This window comes from Pituophis catenifer, unplaced genomic scaffold (genome assembly GCF_029215685.1).
Source record: "Pituophis catenifer annectens isolate HBS135680 unplaced genomic scaffold, rPitCat1.0.hap2 SCAF_8, whole genome shotgun sequence".
NCBI classification, from domain to species: domain Eukaryota; kingdom Metazoa; phylum Chordata; class Lepidosauria; order Squamata; family Colubridae; genus Pituophis; species Pituophis catenifer.
In genome coordinates this window covers 18053951-18078196 of record NW_027256888.1, presented here as the reverse complement: position 1 = coordinate 18078196, position 24246 = coordinate 18053951, and the positions used below count along the sequence as shown (strand labels likewise).

Genomic DNA, 24246 nt, shown 5'->3' with positions numbered 1-24246 from the left:
CTAATTGATTGGCATTCTGTGTTATAGTTGAGGCCTTTATGTAGAATGTTATATTTCGTCATGAATAGTTGAGAGATTAACAAGTTGACAATCATTCAGGTTCAGATATCTCTTTGTTCCTGAGGTTTAGCTAGAGCAGTTTGATCTGGAACTTTGCTTTCCTCTTTTTTTTATATTAATAGACTAACAAGGCTCATCTCCTACTATATCACTGCTAAACTCCCATATATTAAGTGTTCATATATTTACTGTATAACTACCCTTCTGACAGTTTTCTATGTGAAAATGAAGTTGAATCTCTGTCAAAGAAACAATGTATTTTCTAGTCAGTGCAAGTGCCTCTATTCAATATAAAAATGCATATACTTACTTGTAGTGTAGGAGAATCCTTATCAAAGCTTCCCCAACTGAGCACCCATACTTGATCATGTGATTTATCATAATGTAATTTCACTGGAACTGGATCTGTACTTACTGCCTAAAGATTATGAAGAATTAGGGAAAATAATTACTAATTTAAATAGCGTTGTTAAATGCAGAAATCAGCATTATCATATAATAAGTGAAACAGAGAGCATGAACAAGAAAAAACAGCAGATTTATTTCAAGCTTTTGCAAAAGGGTTCTCCCATGAAAGAGAGAGAACCCTGACCACTTCGATTACACGGTTTAAATACAGTTTTCAGGATACAGAAGCCCGATACAAACAGATACAAACGGTCCACCAGGGAATGGTTTCAGGTCTTATATAACATCCTCTTCTCATGTTCTGCCCTGGAAATTCCCCTCCAACAATACCCTTCGAAAATACCCTACACAGGTGTTTCCAGGCTAAATGGTATCGTTATTTGTAGGCTTTTCCTCAGGCCCATTTCGGAATGTACCAAAACATTTATTTCCTTAAAAATATGCATCATATATCCTGCAAAACAAGCAGCACAGGAACAACACAGTTTCCCTTCCCATGTCTTCACTACCAAGTTATATAATCAGGTTATATCAGGTAAAACATGGCGTTTAAAATGGCATTACCCAGGCTATGCTTTTTACAGGAATAATTCATTTTTCTCTCAAGCGTAAATATTGCAATAAGTCTGGTGAAAAGTAAACAAAAATATTTGTCAATACTTAAAATATTAGACAAGTAATTAATTTGAAGCCAGATTACTTTTGTTTAAAAATATGTTTGCTTATTATTTGAACAAGATACGGATATGTGTTCACCATATACCTTATTCAATTTATGCCAAGCAGAAATATTAAGAAGCTCAACCATTTATTTGTCCTTTTAGTATATTGCAATGATTCTAAATTTGGGGGAAATTCTTGTTTTGTGTAATTAAGATTAAAAATCTAAACACATAAAATTCCTGAATCTATGCTAGGGGTGCTATTCAACAAGTTCTGACAGGTTCTGGAGAACCGGTAGCGGAAATTTTGAAGAACCGGCAAATACCACCTCTGGCTGGTCTCAGAGTGGGGTAGGAATGGAGATTTTACAATATCCTTCCCTCAGGAGTGGGGAGCAAATGGAGATTTTGCAGTATCCTTCCCCTGCTATGCCCACTAACCACCACTGATCTATGCATTTCAGTTTAACAAAAAACAGAATAATTTTTAAACTTTTCATTATGTAATCACATAAATTAATGCAACCAGAATTACCCACAATACAGATACAAACATACAGATATTTTGAATGTTGGTTGAGGGGGCGATCAACATGGTCACAGAGCAAAAGCATTTTTAGTGATATCATAAGACTTCTATTTTAGTTATTTTATTTAATTTTTTAAATAGTTTACTTAGTAATTTTATTTAATGTCAATTAGTAATCTTAGTACCCTGCATTGAGATCAGTAATTTTAGAATTTTAGATTAGTTGATATTGTAGAATTAGTTGATATTGTAGAATCAGTAATTTTAGAACTTTCAAATTAGCTGATACTGTAGAATTTCAAATCCAATACTTTGGACATCTGCCAATGGTGGGAGGCAGCAAAGACAGGAACAAATGAAAGAATTCAAATGGAATTCTTTCAAATTCAAAGGGAAGAAGCTCGAGATGTAGAGAATATTTCAAGTATTCTGAATACTCTAAGGTCAAGAAACTTCCAGGCAGCTAAAACTAAAGGATTTGTTCCAGCATTAAGGACATAGATGTAAGTCCTTGTCTCCCCTTTTCTTCTCAGTCTATGCTAATGAATTCTATTTGATAGAAGTAGATGATTTCCCTTCCTCTGATGAGGCTTCTGTAGTAGATATAGGAAAGGACCAGCAGTGAAATCCAGTTGGATCTATCCGGCTCATGCGAACCGGTAGGGCCAGCTGTGGGAAGCTCCGCCCACCCACCAGGACATCATCACACCCCGTTTTTGACACTCTGCACATGCGCAGAAGGCTCTGTGCCAGTGGTGGGTTGCCCCCGGTTCAGACCGGTTCGCAAGAACCAGAAGTAAAACCGGCAGGAGGCTCCGCCCACTGCCCCGGATGTCATAATAGGTGATCTGCACATGTGCAGAAGTTTCTGTGCATTGCCAGAAGCTCAGCGCATGCGCAAACCCGTTGCGAACCGGTAGTAACAGTAAGTAGAACTCACCCCTGCTCTGCGCATGCACAGAAGAGGTGCACATGAGTGTAGCAACCGGGCGCGTGCGCACATATTTCCAATCCGGTAGTGAAGGTAAGTGCATTTTACCCCTGGAAAGGACATTTTTAAAACCACAAGTGATTTAAATGTGGATGTGTACTTCATTTCTAAGAATCGCTTTTTAACTGCTAAAACTATTATTGTCATTTTCTTTCATCCGCTAGATGCCAATCAGAAAATAGATGAAGGCTATAATAGAAAAGCATATAACTAAACCTGTTATGGAATCATCCACCAACTCAGTTGCTCCAGAACTTATTCAAAATCCATATGTTGTCCAGGATCTCTTGGGATAAACTACTTTTGTAGTGACTGCTCCAGACTGCAATTTAATACTCCTAATAAGGGCAAATAGCACAACAGACAAGCAGTACTGCACCATCGCTCACAATTTCTTCACTGTAGAACATATCCCAGGAAGCTTACGGAAATCTCATGGTTTCCCAGATGGCATGGATTTGAAAGAATAATATTGACTTTTAGGCATTTTGCACTCCCTTTAATGCTTTTTAAACTTAACAATTTTCCAAGGGATTTCAAATTATGCCTATACGAGTCTTTCACAATAGCAATGTACAGCCTCTGCTAAATTCTGGGAGGAGAGCCAAGCCTGCGAGGAAGGATGCCATAAGCCCCAGAGTTCATAATATCTGCCAGCAACTGTCTGCACAGCAGAGTGTTTCACCAAATCCAAGGTCAGGACCAGATAAGCAGAGGAAGCATTACACCCTCAATTTAATTAAAGGGAAGATACAGACATCAGTCAATCCTATGGAGGATGAGGAAAACTTGCTCAGTTGTTTGGCACTCTTTCTACAGAAGAAAAACAAATAATTATAGACAAACCTGAGGTAGTCAAATCAGTGCTTCAGTGACTGCTTGCAACTGAGTCCCTCAATACTTTACTGCCCTCCAACTGTCCTCCTGTTGAAATGTTGACAAGTTCATTGCCTGAGTGTTTAGCATCCTTAAAAAGAAGGTGCTCCAACCAAAGGTAATTCAGACAAATGAAGGGAACACCAAATTGATCAATGTAACACAATCCTTCTATAATCCTCCAGATGATCAGCCTACAGGTGATAATCTCTAAAACTAGACTCTAAAGAACAGACTAGTCAACAGTATGGCTTCATCCCCACTGGTTCTCCCTGTATGGATTCTGATCCTACTCATCCAATAGCTACCCCATCTACAACTTGTTATTTCTACCTGAAATTGTTATTTCAAATTGCCAACATACGCTGGATCATGGAGAAAGCTAAGGAGTTCCAGAAAAACATCTACTTCTGCTTCATTGACTATGCTAAAGCCATTGATTGTGTGGAATACAACAAATTGTGGCAAAATTCTTAAAGAGATGGGAATATCAGACCATCTTATTTGCCTCTTGAGAAACCTATATGTGGGTCAAGAAGCAACAGTGAGAACTGGACATGGAACACTGATTGGTTCAAAATCGAAAAAGGAGTTAGGCAAGGCTGTATACTGTCACCCTGCCTATTTAACTTATATGCAGAGAACATCATGAGAAATGCGGGGCTAGATGAATCACAAGTTGGAATTAAGATAGCTGGGACAAATATCAACAACCTCAGATATGCAGATGATACCACTCTAATGGCAGAAAGTGAAGAGGAACTAAAGAGCCTCTTGATGCGGGTGAAGAAGGAGAGTGCAAAAGTTGAGTTGAAACTCAACATTAAGAAAACTAAGATCATGGCATCTGGCCCTCTCAATTCCTGGCAAATAAATGGGAAAGAAATGGAGGTAGAACTATTAAAGACAACAAAACATCTATCAACTAGGACAATTTTTTGTATCTTGCATTCTCATGGAGAAACGTGGAGAAAGGAAAAAGTCATTATGCCTGATTTTTCTCAACCCAGAAAAGGCTTTTGATAGTGTTCTGCATCAGCTCATATGATGTGTAGTACATGGCCACGATGTGCCTTGGCTGCTCATAAAATAAGTCCAAATGCTTTATGTTAATACCATTAGCCAATAATCCATTTACATTGTCTAGCTGCTGCTGTTAACAAGGGCTGAATATTATGCACTGCTGCCTTTACAACTTTTCTGTGAAAACTGATGTGCACCAAGACTTGGCATTAGTATCACTGCTGTTCATTCTTGTCATGAAAAATATAATATGAGGCCTATATCACAATTTCCTAAGGCCTTGCTCTAGACTGATAATATCCTGTTTGTGGCTATTGCAAACAAGGAATGGTCATATTAGTCAATTTGGTTTGTGCCTCAATATCAAGTATCTAGAAATTAGTCTGAGCACCTTCACCATCTAAGTGAATCTATTAAAAACAAAGTGCTTCCATTACTTAGGACCCCATCTTCAAAGGGATTGCAACATTAATGAGGTAGTGCGTGTGAGGGTGAAGGCTGCAGTTAAAAAAGATCATGGGAGTGCACTGTGATAGGCATATGCCAATTTAACTAAAATCCAAAGGGAACAAAATGAAGACCCACCCTTAGTACTGTATAGTACTGACTGTTGGCTAGCCATCAAAAGTGCTGAACATCCTTTACATACATGCCATGGATATGAGCATGCTCCATTAGTCATTAAGCATTTCCCTTCTTGATCACATCAGCAATCATTTAGATGGTATGATGACCCTGTCGGACCCTGGTTCCTAGGAGGAAGAGTTGGAATTAGGACCATCCAATCGGGATGGCATGCCCTCCCCCCGAAATGCCTGGAGAGTCCAGGAGCTAAGAACAATGCAGTTCCAGCCTTATCTGCATTAGGAAGGGTGGTGAACCAGACAGGCAGCCACTTGCCAGAGAGAATCAGCTGTGAAGGGCCAGCAATGATGACAAGCTACAGGTCACCTCCAATAGGGAACAGAAGCCATGCCTGCCTGATTTGCGGGCGCAGAGAGTGGAGCAGAAGGAGGCATAGAGATGGTTGGTGAGGTTGCTTGTGAGGAGGCAGTCCCATTTCTCCTCACTAGAAACACTTGGGTTGGGCTGATTTAATCAGAAACTGGGGGAAGGTGCATTTGTCAGGAACATCTGTTTGCTATGACATGCACCTTCCTGACTTTCGTGGATGTTATCTAATGAATCTTGAATCATGTTTCTTGGCTCTGAACTTCAGATTTTGTGAACTTTGGAGTTGGCTCTTTGATTTCAGACTCTTGCATTGTGATCTTTCCAATCATAAATTTGAGAATCATACTGATATATTTTATGTTTATTGCTTTCTAAGGTTGTTACCTCTACACTGACATACTAGGCAGCCAGATATCTTACCCAAGTCAAACAATTGTACAAAATATTTAATTACATATGTTGTTTTATTGTCTTACTGTTTTCTTTTGTTCCCTAATAATGATTTGCTGTATTAAACTATTTCTCTTTTTCTACTGTAAATGCTGGACAAAGACTGTAATAAAGATATTTGATTTAATACATATATTTCATTCTAGCTGTTTTAATTTTTTGTTTGCTGTTTTAGTCACACTATTATAGAACTGTGAAGCACAGCTTGTTTATCAGTTTGACAAGAAGAGTACCAGCTGGCTAATTAAGTGAATCTAATTTAAAGTAATGATGTAGATCCTCAAGATAATGTGCAAATGGCTGGCAAAGACCACTGGCAATGTTTAACTAGACTCCTGAGGTGTTACAAAAGCCTCTGTATTCCCCAAAGAAAAAACTGTTTTTCTTCCAGATTCATGGGCCAGTTGTTTACTGCTTTTCGTTTTTAAAACTTTAATAGATAAAAGCTGAAGTCTTTTATGTCTGGATAAACTGTACATTGAAATATCACAATAAAGAATTAAACTAGAAGATTTGATCGTCACTAGAAATGTAAATCTAAGTACTTTTAAAAAAATAATTTTATTGTATTGTATCTACAGATAAAACTAATACAAACTATAAAAAAGAAAAAAGTGCAGAGAAAAAGAAAAAAGTAAAAACAGAAAGAAAAACTAACTTCTCCTTTATTCCAGAGAGTATAAGCAACTTTAACATCCTTATTTCTTAAAATATCATCTCTTTTTAAAATATTTTCTTATTGAACCTTACAAATACAAAAGTATTAAAAAGTAAAAACAGTAATGTAAAAATAGATAAAAAGTATTAAAAGTAAAAAAATATAAAAGAAAAAGTACAGAGAAAATAGAAAAAATAGTAAAGAGAAAGGATATATAACTGTTTCCCCCATGAAGACAAGTGCAAAGTACTTTAGAATCATTATCACCTTTTCCGATATTTCAAGAAAATATCTCTTCTTCCCATATCTCATCTTTATAGAGTGTTGCCATTTAGCCCTAATCACTAAAAAAATCATAGAAAGCTACCAGAAATAATGACTATATTTATTTCAGCCTTAATCAAATAAATCAGTTTTATTTCTTTCCGTTACTTTAACACAGTACACAGTAACTTTCTCACTTTCTCTAAAAATTCAACAAAAAATCTCTTCTTCCCATTCCATAACAAATCTTTAATCATACAGGAGTGAAAAAAAGTTACTTTAAGTGTGCTGTCCTACTCTCCTCCCACGTACAGCAAGAGTTCTACAGGTATTTATTCAACACCGCCCAAAAGGCCCTCGGAAAGAATCCCTGTTGCCAAGCTTAGCACGGCAAGAATCCCTGGATGACCGAGTACAATGGTACACAAAAAGTCTAGAAAAGCAGTCCACGATTCAAATGGGTCAGAATACATGGCACAAGAACACAAGGCACAGAACTGGCACACTGCTCCAACAATGCTCAAGTCCTCAGGGCGGGATTAAGTAGTACAGCCCTTCATTGAGAGGTGAGGTTGCCTTCTCATGACTATTTAAGCTGACTGATGTTGTGCCCTTGGATCAGGAGGACCTGTGGACACCACTTCCTCCTCATTGCTTATGGGTAGCAGCTGCTCCCAGTCTTCGCCATAGCCCCCTGGCCAACTTGCTGCAGCTGTGGCTCTCCTCCCTCAGCCTCAGCCTTTCACTTATCCGATCGACCCAGCTGAGGGTGCTCTGTCAGACTAGCATCAACCCTGACCAACATTGAGCTCTGTACTTTCCTCAGCTGTCTCAAATTCACCCTGCTCCTTTGGGTCCAGAAGCAGATCGATGACATTAAGATACAACACATATATTTTAACCTTGATCAAATAACCCACTTTGTATTCCTTCTATTTACTTTTAGGAATATTGATCTTTAACTTCTTTAAATAGTTTGTCAAAAATTGATACCTTGTCTCTTTTTAGAAAGTCCTTCATAAATTTAGACCTCTTTTGAAAATGTAAGATAAAAAATATCCAATATACTCTTCTGATTTATTATTTGTACCTTTTCTTTAATTATTAAGAGATAAGCAGGCTTCATCTGTAAATCCAGTGTAGCATCTTTTTCAATATTTTTCTTGTAAACTGACATTTTAAAGTACGCTTTTGAATCAGTCTCAGTCTTTGTTTTGTCCAGTATAATCTGTTAAAATCTTCTATAACCAATTTTAAATATATTTTTATAGTAGCAAACAGCCTTAAGAATAATTTATTTTTAAAGTCAAAAGTTTAATAAAAATTACTTTTTTAAAAAAAGAATAATTTCTGACTGCATTGTTCCTAAATACCCTTGAAATCCTCCATTTTTGCTTCATTCTGTATTAACGTGTCTATTCTCCTTTAATTATAATCTTTAATTCTTTCTGATTCTATCTAGTGTCCCATCTGCAAAGGGTTCTCTTGTTTTCTTTGTGTGTAGGGTGCATATGCACAAAATCAGTGTTCTAATCATTCTTTTATTGTTTATTAAAAAGAAAAAAATAAAATTGCATAAAACTTCATTCATCAAAGATAGAAGGAAACTCACCCAGTGTAATGAAACTCGCTTTTCATAATATATAGAAAGATATAACAAGCAATTTCCAAAAGCGATTAAGAAAGTAATTATGTGACTTCTATGTCCATAAAGGCTTCAAACCAGGCCTGGCAAAAATGCCTCTCCCTCAGCTATCTTATGGTCTCCTCACAGGAAGTCACTGTATAGAGTGCTTATGAGCAGTCCTGATCTTGTCCTAGTTCTGGAGAATTCCAAGGCATTGATCCATTTGCTGGTTCTTCATTCTGCCACAGCTGGACTGCCATTTGTCAGAAATGGTGTAGAGTCTCCTGCTTGAGCAGGGGAATTGGACTAGATGATCTATAAGGTCCCTTCCAACTCTGTTAATCTGTTAATCTGTTATCAGCTCTGTTTACCATTACTTCCACAGAAGTCACAACAAACAATCTCTTATCCCATATCTCACCTCGTTCTCTGACATTCAACTAATATTTAGTATTGTCTTAATATGAAATAAATGTTAGTTCTCATGAATCAGTAGGTCTTAGTTACAATCCGTTCATTAAATTCATTTCTATGTCAGTTTAGTAATAATTTTATCTTAAAATGGTCCAATAAAAGTTTGTATGTATGTATTTTTGTGCATATTTAATCAAATATAGATGATTTTTTAATCTCTTTTGCATCATTTTAGCAATGGAATTCAATCCATTGAATTAATCCTTACGATTAATATTGATATTGTTTCCTAATTGCTTATTTGTACCCTATGACTATCATTAAGTGTTGTACCTTATGATTCTTGATGAACGTATCTCTTTTTTTATGTACACTGAGAGCGTATGCACCAAGACAAATTTCTTGTGTGTCCAATCACACTTGGCCAATAAAAAAATTCTATTCTATTCTATTGTGTACATTTTTCTTTCTTTTTCTTGAAATACTATATACAGAAAGTTAAGGTACACAGATAAAACTGGGAAATGCCCAACACAGAACAGCCACAAAACATCAACAAGAAGCAAAACAGAATCCATGCGTGGCTACTTTCCAAACACAGATAAATATATTCAATATATTCCTGTTTCAAATTCTCCAATGAGCAAAGCAAAGCATTCTATTACTTCCCACAAGAAAGAGAAAATAAAACCAACCACTCCAAAAACAGGATTTACTTACAAATGTACAAAACAGTGGGTTCTCTGGCAATACATATCAATGCACAGGCCACCAGATAACAGGTTTATGTTGAAGCTGTGCAAAGTGTATTTATATGTTCCTGTGTGTTTCCTATAGAGTACTTTTTCCAATATGTATTCCACTTCCTTTGGAGTTCTAAGTTTGAACAACATAAGGCTAGATGTGCAGACCTGATCATTTGAGCAATAGTCTTTCAGTGTTATATTTTTCAGAGAGATAACCGTGCAGCATGTATATTTTCTGCGGTGACATGGCAGGATGGTCATTGATATGAACAAAGTTCTTTTTCAAAAAGATTTATTGCTATGGTGGAAAATTATTTGTGCCTTTTTGGAGTAAAGTTGCATCATAAATAATGGAATAACCTACTACATCACTCTTTTTCAGCTCTTAGCCATTCCCCGCCCCCGCCCCCCAGCAGCATTTTCGTTTAGGTATGATCTCTCAGTGCAGTTTATATGTTCCAGAGGTTTATATGTATGTGACCATGGTTTTTATTTTGATTTAATTGAATTTGATTTTATTATATATTTACCTAAGAATTTGGGACAAATAACTATAGGATAACCATGAATTTAATCTGGCATAACAAATATAACATTGCATTCTAAAACATATTTTCTTATGCATTCAGTTGTCAGCGTTCCAGAAAAGCCCCAACTCCAAGTAAAGACACGGAAGCAAGCATTTTTCCAAAGTTCTCTTTACTAGAATAGGCAAACTGGCACATCTGGGAAAAGCCGAATCTGAAAAGCCCGGGTTTTCCTTCGGTAAGTCAAAGCTCCCAAAACCATCCCCTTTTCCCCCAGTCGATCACATGTTCCAATTAACTTCCGTTCCATCTCAATCCAGCCCCCTGACCACTCCTTCTCCAGATGCTGGATCGCCCTGATCTTGACCGACAAGAAGAATGCTATTATGTCTACTAACAACCCCTCTCCTTAATCCCCCCTCCTACTTTCCCACACATGAGAAGGTGACAGCATTGAAGCTTCCGGCCTAATATGGCTTCCAAAGCTGACATCAGTTATATTTTAACAAATAACATCGTTTCAATCTGTTCACCATGGCATGTATGTTTTGGGGTAATTTTCACTCTCATAATAATGTGCATACTCTGAATGTAATCCTGCGCGGTGCCCAAAATGATTATCCAGAACAGTTTCTGCCTTCTCTTACTACTTCCGAGGTTTGCCTGCTTTAGTCACTGGAGCTCCCTCCGAGGATCAACTGTTTTTCAGCCCCAACGCAAGCAAAACGATCTTCCATGCTTTGCCTGCTTTTCTAATTGCTGCTCCCTCCAACAATCAGCTGTGCTTTAGAAGCACAGCCCCATCCAGCCCCAACCTCAAAACCAGCAAATGAACTAATGTGCTGGGACTAGCCAGATGAATACCTGATAGGCAGAATTCCCCCCCTCTCTACTTTCCTCCCCAAAAACTAAGGTGCGTCTTATACTCCAGTGCGTCTTATATTCCGAAAAATACAGTACATATTCTGTGGTTTAAATCAAAAGAAAAAGCATTCGCTCTTGAAAAAGTAAATGCAGTTGGATATTATATCTTGATAAGGGAACTACCTATGAAATTAGAAATAATGCTGAACTAACTGTTTCACTGAAACTGCCAAAGAACTACTGAAACCTCAACTTTAATACGGCAAAAATAAACTGATATTTCTTCCATGGCTGTCAACTTTCTGTAGAAATTTCTACAATAGATTTTATCATCCAAGGGACAGAAATATCTTAAAATCTTTTTAGTTTTCATATAGAAATTAATTTAATGTGACAGAATGAAAAGACCATAATTCTTTTTTTTTTTTAAAGAAATATCTCTGTCTATGAAAACTGCATGTAAAAATATAGTGAGCCATTCAGGTAGAGAAAAGCTGTGAGCACAACCAGTGTGAATTGCAATAAATGTTAGACTGTAATAATGATAAATATTCTAATACAGATTGTTCTGCACTTCAAATTTCAAAGTCTTTTTTTGGGTTGAACTTCACAAAGTAAAAATAGAAACAATGCATATTATTTATACTTACATAATACAAATTACATGCACTAGAACTATCTGATTCTTATATTTTTTTTAAAAAATAAGCATATTGCTGAATGATATGATACTTCAATTCTAGAACTTTTTTGTAATAAATGATAGTAATCAAAATGCTAACCTGTCACATTAAAACTTATTAAGACTCCCTATATCTAATTGTGTATATGCTATTTGTGATGTTATAAAGAAAAATTATATTTAAAAAACTGAATACTGGAAACTTTGCTAAAGGCAAAGTTTTCCTGGACACTTTTAATCAGATTCATTTCTTTTTTTTTCTTTTGTTCCCTTTTTATGAGGAAGACAGCTGCTTATTAAATATTTTATGCTTATTTATGCAGTTAAAAATATTGTCTGAAGAAAAGTTACAGTAACATATATTTTTAAATGTGCCATTTTTAGATCGCTATTTGTGTTTCAATACAAAGTGATAAAATGATTTTTTTTCTCTAGAGTAAAATGTTGAAAACATTTTTCTGGGTCAATGTAATTGGTTTTCTTTTGTCATGGATGAAAATTTCTAAATCTTAAACTTATCTATAGTACTTTTAAAGATTTGTAATTGGTTTCTGTTTAATACATTATATAAATAAATTGTCCATAAATCTATGTATCTCATGAACATTTATGAAATGCATTTATCTAAATGCACAAAAATGCAGAATTTATATGATGAATTAAGGACCCAACAATATCTACAGTTCTGAATTTTTATATCTTATTCTTTATAGTTGTTTATATTTTCTACTGCAAATGCAAATGTATATTTTTAATCCATTTTAATAGTCTAAATTGGTTCTAAGCAGAAAAATATAATGAAGTTTTTTAAAATTTGTAATAGGATGCATTAGAAACTATGTCAAAGGAGAATGGGTAGAGTGTGGTATTCTAACATTTGATTAGCATTAATGAAATGGCAAAGAAGTTACATGAATGTCGTTTTAAATACATTGTTATGTCCTGCATAGTCTCTCCGATTTCCCATGTTTTTATTAAATCCTAAGGGAGTAGATCATTAAGGATATTCTACCCTTTTAAAATCTCTCTTGAGCTTAACTATTGTTGGTGTTAAGGAAGAGGTTGCCTCTTGAGAAATTGCTGGAGTATTTTGTCCTTTCCTGGGAGATTTGCCTACACAGTTTCTCTGGTGTACAAATCAGATAGAGAATTTCAAGAACCTCCAGCAATTTGTTGTGCCCAATTTATTTCATACTAAAGCTTGCTTTTTTCTAGTGTATGCATTTACCTAATGTACTGTAGAGCAGTGGTTCCCTATTTGCCACCGGGCTGGCACATGCACAACCCTACTCATGCAAGTGGCCTCTCTTCCCCGCTTCCCCTGATGCTGGGCCAACCTTGAAAGGTTGGGGAATGCTGCTGTAGAGTACATTCATAAGAAACATGATTTTGACAAAGATATGAAGGATCTGTAGGCAAAGGGACTACAGCATTTTTAAAACCCTGAAAATCAAGATAATATTTGAAAGCAGATCAGTCAGATTCCTCCCTAATTCACTGAATATAAGAAGGGAGTGAAGGATGAAAAGTATTGTCATGCAGTCAGACTTGCAAGATTCTGTTACTATAACAAATCAGAAAGTAGTTTTAGCTTTCTTGTGCTTTTCTTATCTGGTCTATCTAGTGGGGCAGACCTTACACAATTTTGCAAAGCATTTTCAGTAACAAATGTGTATGATTGTTACCATCAGTGGTGGGTTGCTACCGGTTCTCCCCGGTTCGGGAGAGCCGGTAGAAAAAATCTTGATGTGAGAGTAAACCAGTTCACTCTGACCGTCAGCTGGGTCCTCCCGCCCACCTCCACGCTATACTTACTTTTATTCCTTCATTTTTAGTCCAGCTGTAAGGCGCAGCAGAGCAGATTGCCATGCCTCAGCTGTATTGAAATTCAGTGCGCTTCAGCGAAGTGTAAGTGTGGCATGCGTGTGAGTAAAGTGAGCATGTGGGTGCCAATTGCGCACAAAGCGTGTGCGTGAACTGAACTGGTGGTAACACTGGTTAGAACCCACCACTGGTTACCATGCTATAAGTAAACAAATGAGTTGACTTTTCATGAAACTGAGGATGCTGCTTTAATGCAGATGTGAATTTCAAAAATAACAGAGTAAATGTTGGAGTGTTGAGTGAGGATAAAGTTACATAAATTGAAGTTAATTATTTTCTCCTTAATCCATAGTTAATATCCATATCTGTACATATATATAAGCTACACTGAATTCAGTAAGATTTACACCAAGTATGGCAAGGTAATTAAATTTAAATTTAATTTAATGCAAACTGAATTCTATAGCAATGCATCAGTCAGGTGATCATTGTATTTTGACATTTGTATGTTTTCCAAATTTTATGATGCATTTCACCAATAAAAAAAATAACAGCCCCCAAAATGCACATATTCAAAGAAAATACAGAAAATACAGAAAAGTATTTACATTGCATAACATTTTTCAAAATGTGAAAAATATATATTTTCACACACACATTCAAAATGAGTATCAAAAAATAAAATTAGTTTTAACATTGAAAGGGAAATCAAGTTTGCCTGCCTTTTAAAAATGAAATTGTTTCATCATTAAAAAATATTCATCTGTTTCCACTGACTCCAGGAAAATATATATAGATTGGTTGCTTTATATAAATTTATGTCATTCATTCATTCATTCATTCATTCATTCATTCATTCATTCATTCATTCATTTATTTATTTATTTATTTATTTATTTATTTATTTAAATTTCTATACCGCCCTTCTCCCAAAGGACTCAGGGCAGTGAACAGCCACAAGATAAAACACATAAATACAAAAATTTAAAATAAATTAAAAATGAATTAAATAATTTGGCTGAATTTAAAATACCCCATAATTTAAAACAAATTAAAATTTATATTTAAAATTTTTATTTAAAAGGAGAGAAGATTTAGGCCAGGCCAGCTTGATGAAATAAAAAAGTCTTAAGCGCGCGAAGGAAGGTGCGCAGATCCGGGATCCTCCGTATCTCCGGGGGGAGCTCGTTGCAGATCATAGGTGCCCCCACAGAGAAGGGTCTCACCCTGGGGGCCACCAGTCGACATTGTTTGGCCGATGGCACCCAGAGGAGCCCCTCTCTATGGGAGCGTACTGGCCGGTGGGAGGCTATTGGTGGTAGCAGGCAATCCCGTAGATAACCAGGTCCTAAGCGATGGAGCGTTTTAAAGGTGATAACCAGAACCTTGAAGCGCACTCAGAAGACCACCAGGAGCCAGTGCAGCTCGCGCAGGAGAGGTGTTACATGGGAACTCCACATTGCTACCATAACCACTCGCGTGGCCGCACTCTGCACCAGTTGGAGCATCCGAGTGCACTTCAAGGGGAGCCCCATGTAGAGAGCATTACAATAGTCCAGACGGGAGGTGACGAGGGCATGAGTGACTATATGTAGGGAGTCCCGATCTAGAAAGGGACACAACTGGCGGATCAGGCGAACCTGGATGAAAAATCCTCCCGGTCATGGCCGTCAAGTGCTCTTCTAAAGACAGCCATTAATTCAGGAGGACGCCCAAGTTGCGAGCCCTTTCCGTGGGGGCCAATGATTCATCCCCAATAGTCAGCGATGGCGCCAGCTGACTATATCGGGACGTCGGAAACCACAGCCACTCAGTCTTGGATGGGTTGAGCCTGAGCCTGTTCTTCCCCATCCAGATCCGTTCGGCCTCCAGGCACCGGGACATCACTTCAAGGGCATCGTTGGGGCGGTCCGGGGTGGAGATGTACAGCTGGGTGTCATCAGTGTACTGATGGTACTTCACCCTGAAACCATGGATGATCTCGCCCAGCGGCTTTACATAAATGTTGAACAAAAGGGGTGATCCCTGCGGCACCCCACATATGAGGGGCCTCATGGTCGACCTATGCCCCCCTGTCAACACAGACTGTGACCGGTTGGAGAGAAAGGAGGAGAACCACCATAGTACGGTGCCTCCCATCCTCAACTTTTCCAACCGGTGCAGCATGATACCATGGTCGATGGTATCAAAAGCCACTGAGAGATCTAACAGGGCCAAGACAGAGGAGCAACCCCTGTCCTGAGCCCTCCAGAGATCATCAACCAATGCGACCAATGCCGTTTCCGTGCTGTACCCAGGCCTGAAACCTGACTGGAATGGATCTAGATACGACGTTTCATCCAGGTGCTGGGGAAGCTGTCGCGCAACCACACTCTCAACAACCTTCGCAACAAAGTGAAGGTTGGAGACTGGATGATAATTAGCCAATACTGCCGGGTCCAGGGAAGGCTTCTTGAGGAGAGGCCTCACCACCACCTCCTTCAAGGCGGCAGGGAAAGCACCCTCACCCAATGAAGCATTTATAATCCCCTGGAGCCAGCCTTGCGTCACCTCCTGGGAAGCCAGCACTAACACGGGTCCAACAAACATGTGGTCGCGTTCAATCTACCCAGAATCCTGTCCATGTCATCTGGGGTCACAGGATCAAACTCGTCCCAGATAACATTCTCAAGACCCGCCTCCGTCACCCTCGCTGGACTTACCCAGTCGGAGTCCAGACCTTCCCGAATATGAGTGATTTTGTCATGCAGATATTGAACAAAATCCTCGGCTCTTCCCTCCAAGGGGTCCTCCCGCGCTTCCTGGTGGAGCAGGGAGCGGGTCACCCTAAACAGGGAGGCCGGGCGATTATCTGATGATGCAATAAGAGCAGCAAAATGGGTACATTTTGCTGCTTTTATCGCCACTAGGTAATTCTTAATATGAGATCTTACCAGTGTCCAGTCTGATTCAGAAAGACTAGCCCTCCAACTACTCTCTAGGCATCTTTTCCAGTGCTTCATCTCCCTCAGATCCTCAGTGAACCAAGGAGCCAGGTGAGGTCGGCGCCAGGTCAGAGGCCACAAAGGCACGACTCGATCCAGAGCTCCAGCGGCCACCCTATCCCAGGCGGCCACTAGGTCTCCAATCGAGGCGTGTGCAAGATCCTCGGGGATTGGCCCAAGCTCCATCTGGAACCTATCAGGTTCCATCAGGCACCTGGGGCAGTACCATCTTACTGGTTCCGCCTACCTGCGGCGGGGTACCACGGTTCGAAGGTCAAGGCAAAAGAGAGAGTGATCTGACCATGACAAGGGCTCAATGACTATGTCTCCTATCTCAAGATCACTCAACCACTGTCCAGAGACAAAAACCAGGTCCAGTGTGTTTCCCCCCATGTGCGTAGGGCCATGAATTAGCTGGGTCAGGTCCATAGCCGTCATGGAAGCCATGAACTCCCGAGCCACCTCAGATGCCTCACCCACGGACAGCAAGTTAAAGTCCCCCATGACCATAAGTCTGGGGGTATCAACCGCCACCACGGCGATAACATTGAGTAGCTCGGGCAGGGCTGCAGCCACGTGGCAGGGAGCCAGGTACGTGATCAGCAAACCCATCTGAACCCCATGGCCCTATTTCACAAGGAGGTACTCACAACCGGCCGTCTGAGGAACAGTGGAGTCCCTCAGACTAAGGCCTTCTCTAATAATAACCGCTACTCCCCCTCCCCTCCCCTGTGGCCTCGGCTGATGGAATGCATGGAAGCCTGGTGGGCACATTTCTACCAGAGGGACTCCTCCCTCCGGGCCCAACCAGGTCTCCGTAATACCCGCCAGGTCTGCTCCCCCCCTCCTGAACAAAATCACAAATGAGGGGGGCTTTATTTACTACAGACCTGGCGTTGCACAACATCAGTCGAAGGCCCAGGCCCTGAGGGTCTATTTAACTCATTATCGCCCCTTTAGTCACATAAAGGCAATTGATAAAGAAGCCTATTTATTATTCTTATACCTGAATCATGTCCCAGTCACATGGATTTGTCAAAGCATATGAGCACATTTTTTTTGTTATTATTTTTGTCCCAACTAATTTGTATATGTTTGTTAGTTAAGCATGCGTAATATCTATGCAATATGCAATGCCTTATCAGGATTTTTTTAATACTTCTGCTATGGATTAGAAGAATGGAGGGATTAAAAGAATGGAGGTGTCCTAAAGTATGCGGTAAGGCACAATATATGGCTGATAAATTGCATTAAATTGATTTGGTTATAAAGTAGAGGAGTGGTTTTTTTTTTAAAAAAACATGTGCTTTAGGACTGAGTAAAAAATAGACAATCTAATCATAGTTGGCTGCTGGAATTAAAACCTGACTTATAAGTACAATTCCAGATTCCTAACAAGCATGACAAAAGCAAATTTAATGTTCTTTATTTTAAACTCCTGTTTTACCTAATATAAATCAAATCAATAATCAATGAAGACAAATTGTCTTGTCACTCACAATAAATACTTGCAGGTACTTTACAGGAGGCTATTAACCACTCTTGACAGAAAAGAATATCAGCACAATACACAATACAATACATTAAATGGATTTAACTCTGAAAAATGTTTTGCACTTCTCAGGTCTTATTGGAAGCCTTATGACAGTGTAGTAGTAAAAACTCTCTGGAATTTCACAAACCAGCTTAGCCTGACACAGTGACCACTGCTTAGTCATATAGCAGCGGTCACCAATCTTTTTCATGCCAGGGTCTGGTTTTGTGGAAGACTATTTTTTCAGGGATTGGAGTGAGTGAGAAGGAGTGCACAGCTTAGATCCCTCACATGTGCAGCAGTAGTGGGATTCAAATCCCATCGCTACTGGTTTGCTTGTGGGCGTGCTCGCTCTTGTGCACACAATGCTTCTGCGCATGTGCAGAGACATCCGGGCAGGTGGGCAGAGCCTCCCACTGCCGCTGCTACCGGTTTGCCCGATCCAGGGCAAACCGGTAGCCACCCACCACTGATATGCAGTTTACAGTGAAGTTTATGCTTTTATGAGACTCTAATGCCTGATGATCTGAAGTGGAACTGAAGTGTTGATTTATTTTATTTTATTTTATTTTATTTTGAATTTGTATACCGCCCTTCTCCCTGAGGACTCAGGGCGGTGAACAGCCAAGTAAAAACATCAAGTACAAATATTAAAATACAGTTAAAATATACATATATAAATTTGGCCCCATTAATTAAAAACAATAAACAAAACACTTAAAAACACTTAAAAAATTGATGTTAGTGTGGGGAGTGGCTGCAAATACAGATGAAGTTTTGCTCACCTCCAGCTGTGCAGCCCAGTTCCTAACAGGCCATGGACTGGTACTGGTACACGGCCCATAGGTTAGGGACCCTTGTCACAGAATACAAGCTTTGCATGAAAAAGAGCCACAAATTTACTCAGAGATATCTCCATTTAAATCTGGTACTCAGAGATATCTCCAAAGTATAATATAATATAAAACAACTTTTATATTCCAACCTTCAAATGTTTTAATCTACATCTCTCAGAAATATTTATGCAGGCTGGAAATTCAGAGTCCCAAACATCTGAAAGGTAATAGCTGACATAGGCATTTGTGAGGAGACCTATGTTTCTTTTTCTGAATATGAGTTGGTACATTATCTGAATAATATTTTGAATGTTAGTAGTGCTTTCTGAAAAATATATATTTCTTCAAATATGACTGTTTTAAATTAGTTAATTACTATATAATAAGACAACTTACCTGCACAACTTTTTGAGATTGTACATCAACAATTAGCACTCTGTCCAAAGTCGGTTGAGTTACATATATGAATTTATCCTTGACATTAGCAGCTGATGCCCAAACACATTGCTGGACTTCATCCCCATCAGTTTTTGGACAGACTTCATCCTAAAATTAAGGTAAAATTTGTGGTGAGTTGCGGGAAAGAAAAGCAAGCATTTTGTTTAGAAAACAAGTATTTTGTTTAGAAAGCATACATTTTGAAGGAGATATGTAGAGAAAATGAACTCATGTCTGCAACATTATAAAATGAAATTGAACTATTACTTTACTTTCAGTACAAAATTATGTTTCATGCACCTGCACCTCCTTAAACAATCTAGCTTTCTTTTGTAATTACTTATAAAATGATTGTTAAATCATGTTTCTTTTTAGATCAATAGATTAGATAAAAGATTTTAGATATACTCAAAATATTACCTTATAGTTATATATGTTTTCAGGTTACAAGATGTGAAAGATACTGGAAGTATTTGCTAATCAAAACAGGCAAAACTGGATTATATTAAAAATGGACTACTAAATTCCAAGAAGTTTCTTGGAACTCCAGGAATACATCTGAATACATCTGATGTTGTACCAACACATTTTAATCCAATTTATATTTCACTTTCTTAAATAAACAAAGTTATGTTGTCATAGCTCTAAATAAAAGTGTTACAGGTTATAGAATAGTAATAATTTTAATGCATTCTATTTAAAACAATATTATATTTAGTTAAATCCCCAGAAATGAGTAGGAGTTCCATTAGATATTATGACTGAATTTATTTTTGACATTAATGAGTTTTCTGAAAGATGACAAAAGTGTTCCATGTGGCAGCTTTCAACTAGAAATTAAACTTAAGAAATCACTGCCCAGTTTTCAAGTTTGACAGATTCTGGCTGGACACTCGGTCCCAGTGGCTACTGAAGCCCATGATTAATGAATTTTCCCTGCCTTCTTTTGCAATCTACTCATGGCAAGGAACCAAATACCGATTTCTGTGAGTGGATCTTTAGGGGAAAGTAATTTCTATTTGCATGGATAAACAACTTCCAGCAATTATGAAATCATAACATTGGAAAGGACTTTGGAAGACTTATAGTTCTAATGCAGGCTGATCTGTAAATTAACTTCTTGCTCACAGTGAGTTTTTCACAAGTCTGTAAGTGGACTGATGGATTCATTTCACCATTATGTTGGTCAGTTGAGCTAAAAGGGGAAATATGCAAACACTTGCCAAGTTCATCCCAGTTTTTGTTCAATCAAAATACCTTTCCCCGGGAATTTGGCTTTGCAAGACCTATTACAAGCATTTTAACAAGCCAAAACAATGCTGGATTCTAATCTGGGAGGTATAATTGCACTGGGAAAGACGAAGGGATGGTATTTTCTTCCTCTGTTTTTTGATTGTTTTATGATTTGGGGTCTGTTTGCTGTACTGGCCCATCCAAGAAGAAAAACATAAAAGATCTTTTCCTGCTTTGCAACTCTCTCTCCTTGAAATTTCAGTTTTTCTTACTAATCATAGTCAGACTCTTGTACCTCTATCATTTTTCTGTTTTTTCAGAGATTACTGTCAAGACAATTTAAAAAGTCAGATTTTATCAGTTCACTGGCTTTAAAAAGAACAACACCCCACCCCCAGTGCCCAATGCTTCACTGTTCAAGCAGCCCAGGATGAAGTCATAGACACCAGCAACCTGAAGGGACAAACTGTGCCCTCGTTAAGACACACTATCTAACTAGTGCACATACTTTAACTACATTAACATCAAGGCAGACAACAGCATCATGTGTGCTAGCAAAGGTTGAGAAACATTAATCTTGACACAAACAAGAAAAGATGCCCATAATTAGCCTTTATGGCAGTCTAAGGACAGGTTCATGTTGGGGCTGTCCTTGTACCAGGGCTAGCAGGACAAGCAGGACAAGCTGTAATCCTGCATTACTCATCCAAGAAGCTTCTTCAGCTTCTTGGATGAGAAGTGAAATGTCTTCAAAGAAAAAAAAAAAGCAAGTCCAGTTGCTTCTTAAAAAAAAGCACCTTTGGGACAACCATGATCTGGATGACTGAGAATCTCCATAGACATATTACCAAATATTTAGTCATGTTTATTGTATTTGCACAAGTAATGCTGCGAATATCTTGAAGTTATATATTCCATTCCTATAGTTGCAGAAACCAAGTCTTTTAAAGTGAAGGATAATATTGATTGAGTCTTGAGTTGCTATATATACAAGAATTTATTTTTTTAAAAAACCCTATTTTTCATTTCCCTAATTGTGTAAATTTAATTACTAATATGGAGAACAAATGGGATGCGGTGGCTCAGTGGCTAAGACTAAGACTAAGAGCTTGTTGATCGAAAGGTTGGCAGTTCAGCAGTTCGAATCCCTAGTGCTGCATAACAGGGTGAGCTCTTGTTACTTGTCCCAGCTTTTGCCAACGTAGCAGTTCGAAAGCACTTAAAAAATGCAAGTAGAAAAAATAGGGACCGACTTTAATGGGGAGGTAACAGCATTTTGTGCACCTTTGGCGTTTAGTCATGCCGGCCACATGACCATGGATACGTCTTCGGACAGTGCTGGCTCTTCAGCTTTGTAACGGAGATGAGCACCGTCCCCTAGAGTCAGGAACAACTAGCACATATGTGCAAGGGGAACCTTTACCTTTTATCGAAAGCAAGATACTGCTTAATTATTCATATATGAGCACTGGATCTGAATATATGTATACAGTATATGCATGACTGTCTGTCTGTATGTACACTATGTATGTGTATAATTATTTATTGGAAGGGGAAATATATTTTGGAATTCATAATTTTAGGATAATTTAAGGTAATTGCCAAATATTCCATGAACATCACTGCATGCTTCTAAGCATCATTTTACTTTCCAAATGTAAAGTGCTCAAGGAATTTACACTGTATATTATTCTGATAATTAGTAAATATCACATTCTTAACAACACATTATAAACCAGCTATCAAATATGAGTAGAAATAACTTTAATATTCCAATACCAATAAACAAACACAGTTTTATGTTAAATAATGTAATATTTTACAGGTTTTTTTTACAAATCTTCATGTGTATATATATATGAGGAATACATAGGTTAACCTTGGTTACGTAGGAAAAACCTGGCTAGAGGAAAAATACACATAAATCCTACGAAGAAGTAGCCAGGGTTATATATATATAGATAAAATCGAATTGTGGCACATGCATCTGTATTTCTTTTCATAATATTCTTAGGGACAGCTCATCAAAAAATATTTTAGCATACACATGATACTTATTCCTAACATAACGGCTTCTATTTGATGCATTCTAGCAGACTTCTATAGCAATACTTATGAGCTATCAAAGATTATGACTTCAAGTGAAGAAAAAGCAGCAGGCACTGATGAGTTGTTAAGCAACTATCTTATTTCCATTCACAGGAACTTCCTTGGCATACAAAAGAAGAAAAAACTGATACCTGTCATATGGAATACTTTAAGAGACACAGTTTATAGTTGATTCTAGAATTTTTTAGACTCTATTTTTGACAGGTCTTTTTTCTGATGTACTGTGAAGACACAATCTGAATCATCACATGTCAACATGAAATGTAAATAAATTTCTTAATTCCACTTATAAATGTCTATATGTAAAGAAAAGGCTGGCATTAAATATAAAATCATTTCAAAATAACAGCTATTCATTAGAAATAATTTGACATTATAGAATATGTCCTGTAGATTAACTTTATTTATTTATTATGACATTATTTGTATTTGCTTATTGATTTGAATTGTAAGGCCACTGAATTCAACACTGATTTTAGGTGTCATTCAGACAGATACAATATCTAAAAATATTTTAAAACATGATGGGTCGGGGAGTGGGGAACATGCCAAATTGGCAGACCTTGACATGCTAAAGTTTGGGGAAACATGATTTTAGAGATCATTTAAAGACTTACAGGGTCAGGGCAGTCCAACTGTCTGGGAGAATGCTATTCCAAAGAGCTGGTGTCATGACTGAAAATTCTCTTCAGAATAGCATTTCCATTATTTCATATTTCATGTATAACAGCCAGATTCTGGGATCGTGTCAGAGTGAAATTTAGCTTAGAACTATAGGTCTCATTGCCCATTTTGATCCATTTCTTCAGCAGCCTATGAAAGGGCAAAGAAATAAAATAAATTCATTCTCCTACTGATCATAATGTATTGATTGTATTAACAGGGAATGAAGTGTCTATATAAATCTTTGTGACAGTAAAAATAAAATATCTGTGTCTTGTTGACGGTATACCAAACACTTTTCATATAGGAGCAATGCATCATTTGTCTATATTATCTATACAGAAGTGCATCCTTTTTCTATATACTATTTTTTTCCTGTGATTATAATCACTTGACAAACTTTTGTGAACTTGTCATTTACTTATTCAGAAATATAAGCCTGACATCAAGATTTAGGAGGCAGAAATATTATTGGGCAATATCAGAGACTGCAAGCTATGTTAAAATATGAACAAAACTTATGCTGTATGATGAATATTCTATGAACTTGATTGGGAAAAAGTGAAGTTCTTCAGTATGAAAAATATTTACATATTTTCTTTTTAGCACCTACCAGAAACAGAAAGTGTTTCAAGAGAATATGAAAGATCACCTTTAAAAATTTATCACCTTTAAAAAATTTATCGCAAGCAAAATGGCTCTGCAGGGATGTCACCAAATACTAGTTTTATATGATTAGTGCATTTTGAAGGAACAGATTGAAGCTGTGAGTGATTCCAAAGAGAATACGGTACAGTAGTGAGGTTAGAACTAATTAACAAACAAACAAAAACCCTAGTTAAAGCTGAAACATAGAAGACCATTTTTAGAGATTAGAATGCCAGCAAAAT

The 24246-nt window shown here is 37.7% G+C and overlaps 1 protein-coding gene across 3 annotated transcripts in view; it reads right to left on the bottom strand.

The window, feature by feature from the left end:
- The window catches only part of FSTL5 (follistatin like 5), a 372260-nt gene that overhangs the window by 27675 nt on the left and 320339 nt on the right, over positions 1-24246 (bottom strand). For all 3 annotated transcript variants that reach the window (XM_070948548.1, XM_070948549.1, XM_070948550.1), the window contains 2 exons: positions 19310-19459; positions 371-478 (listed from right to left, as the gene is read on the bottom strand). In XM_070948548.1, coding sequence (XP_070804649.1) covers positions 371-478; positions 19310-19459 — 258 coding nt within the window. The remainder of the gene's footprint in view (positions 1-370; positions 479-19309; positions 19460-24246) is intronic.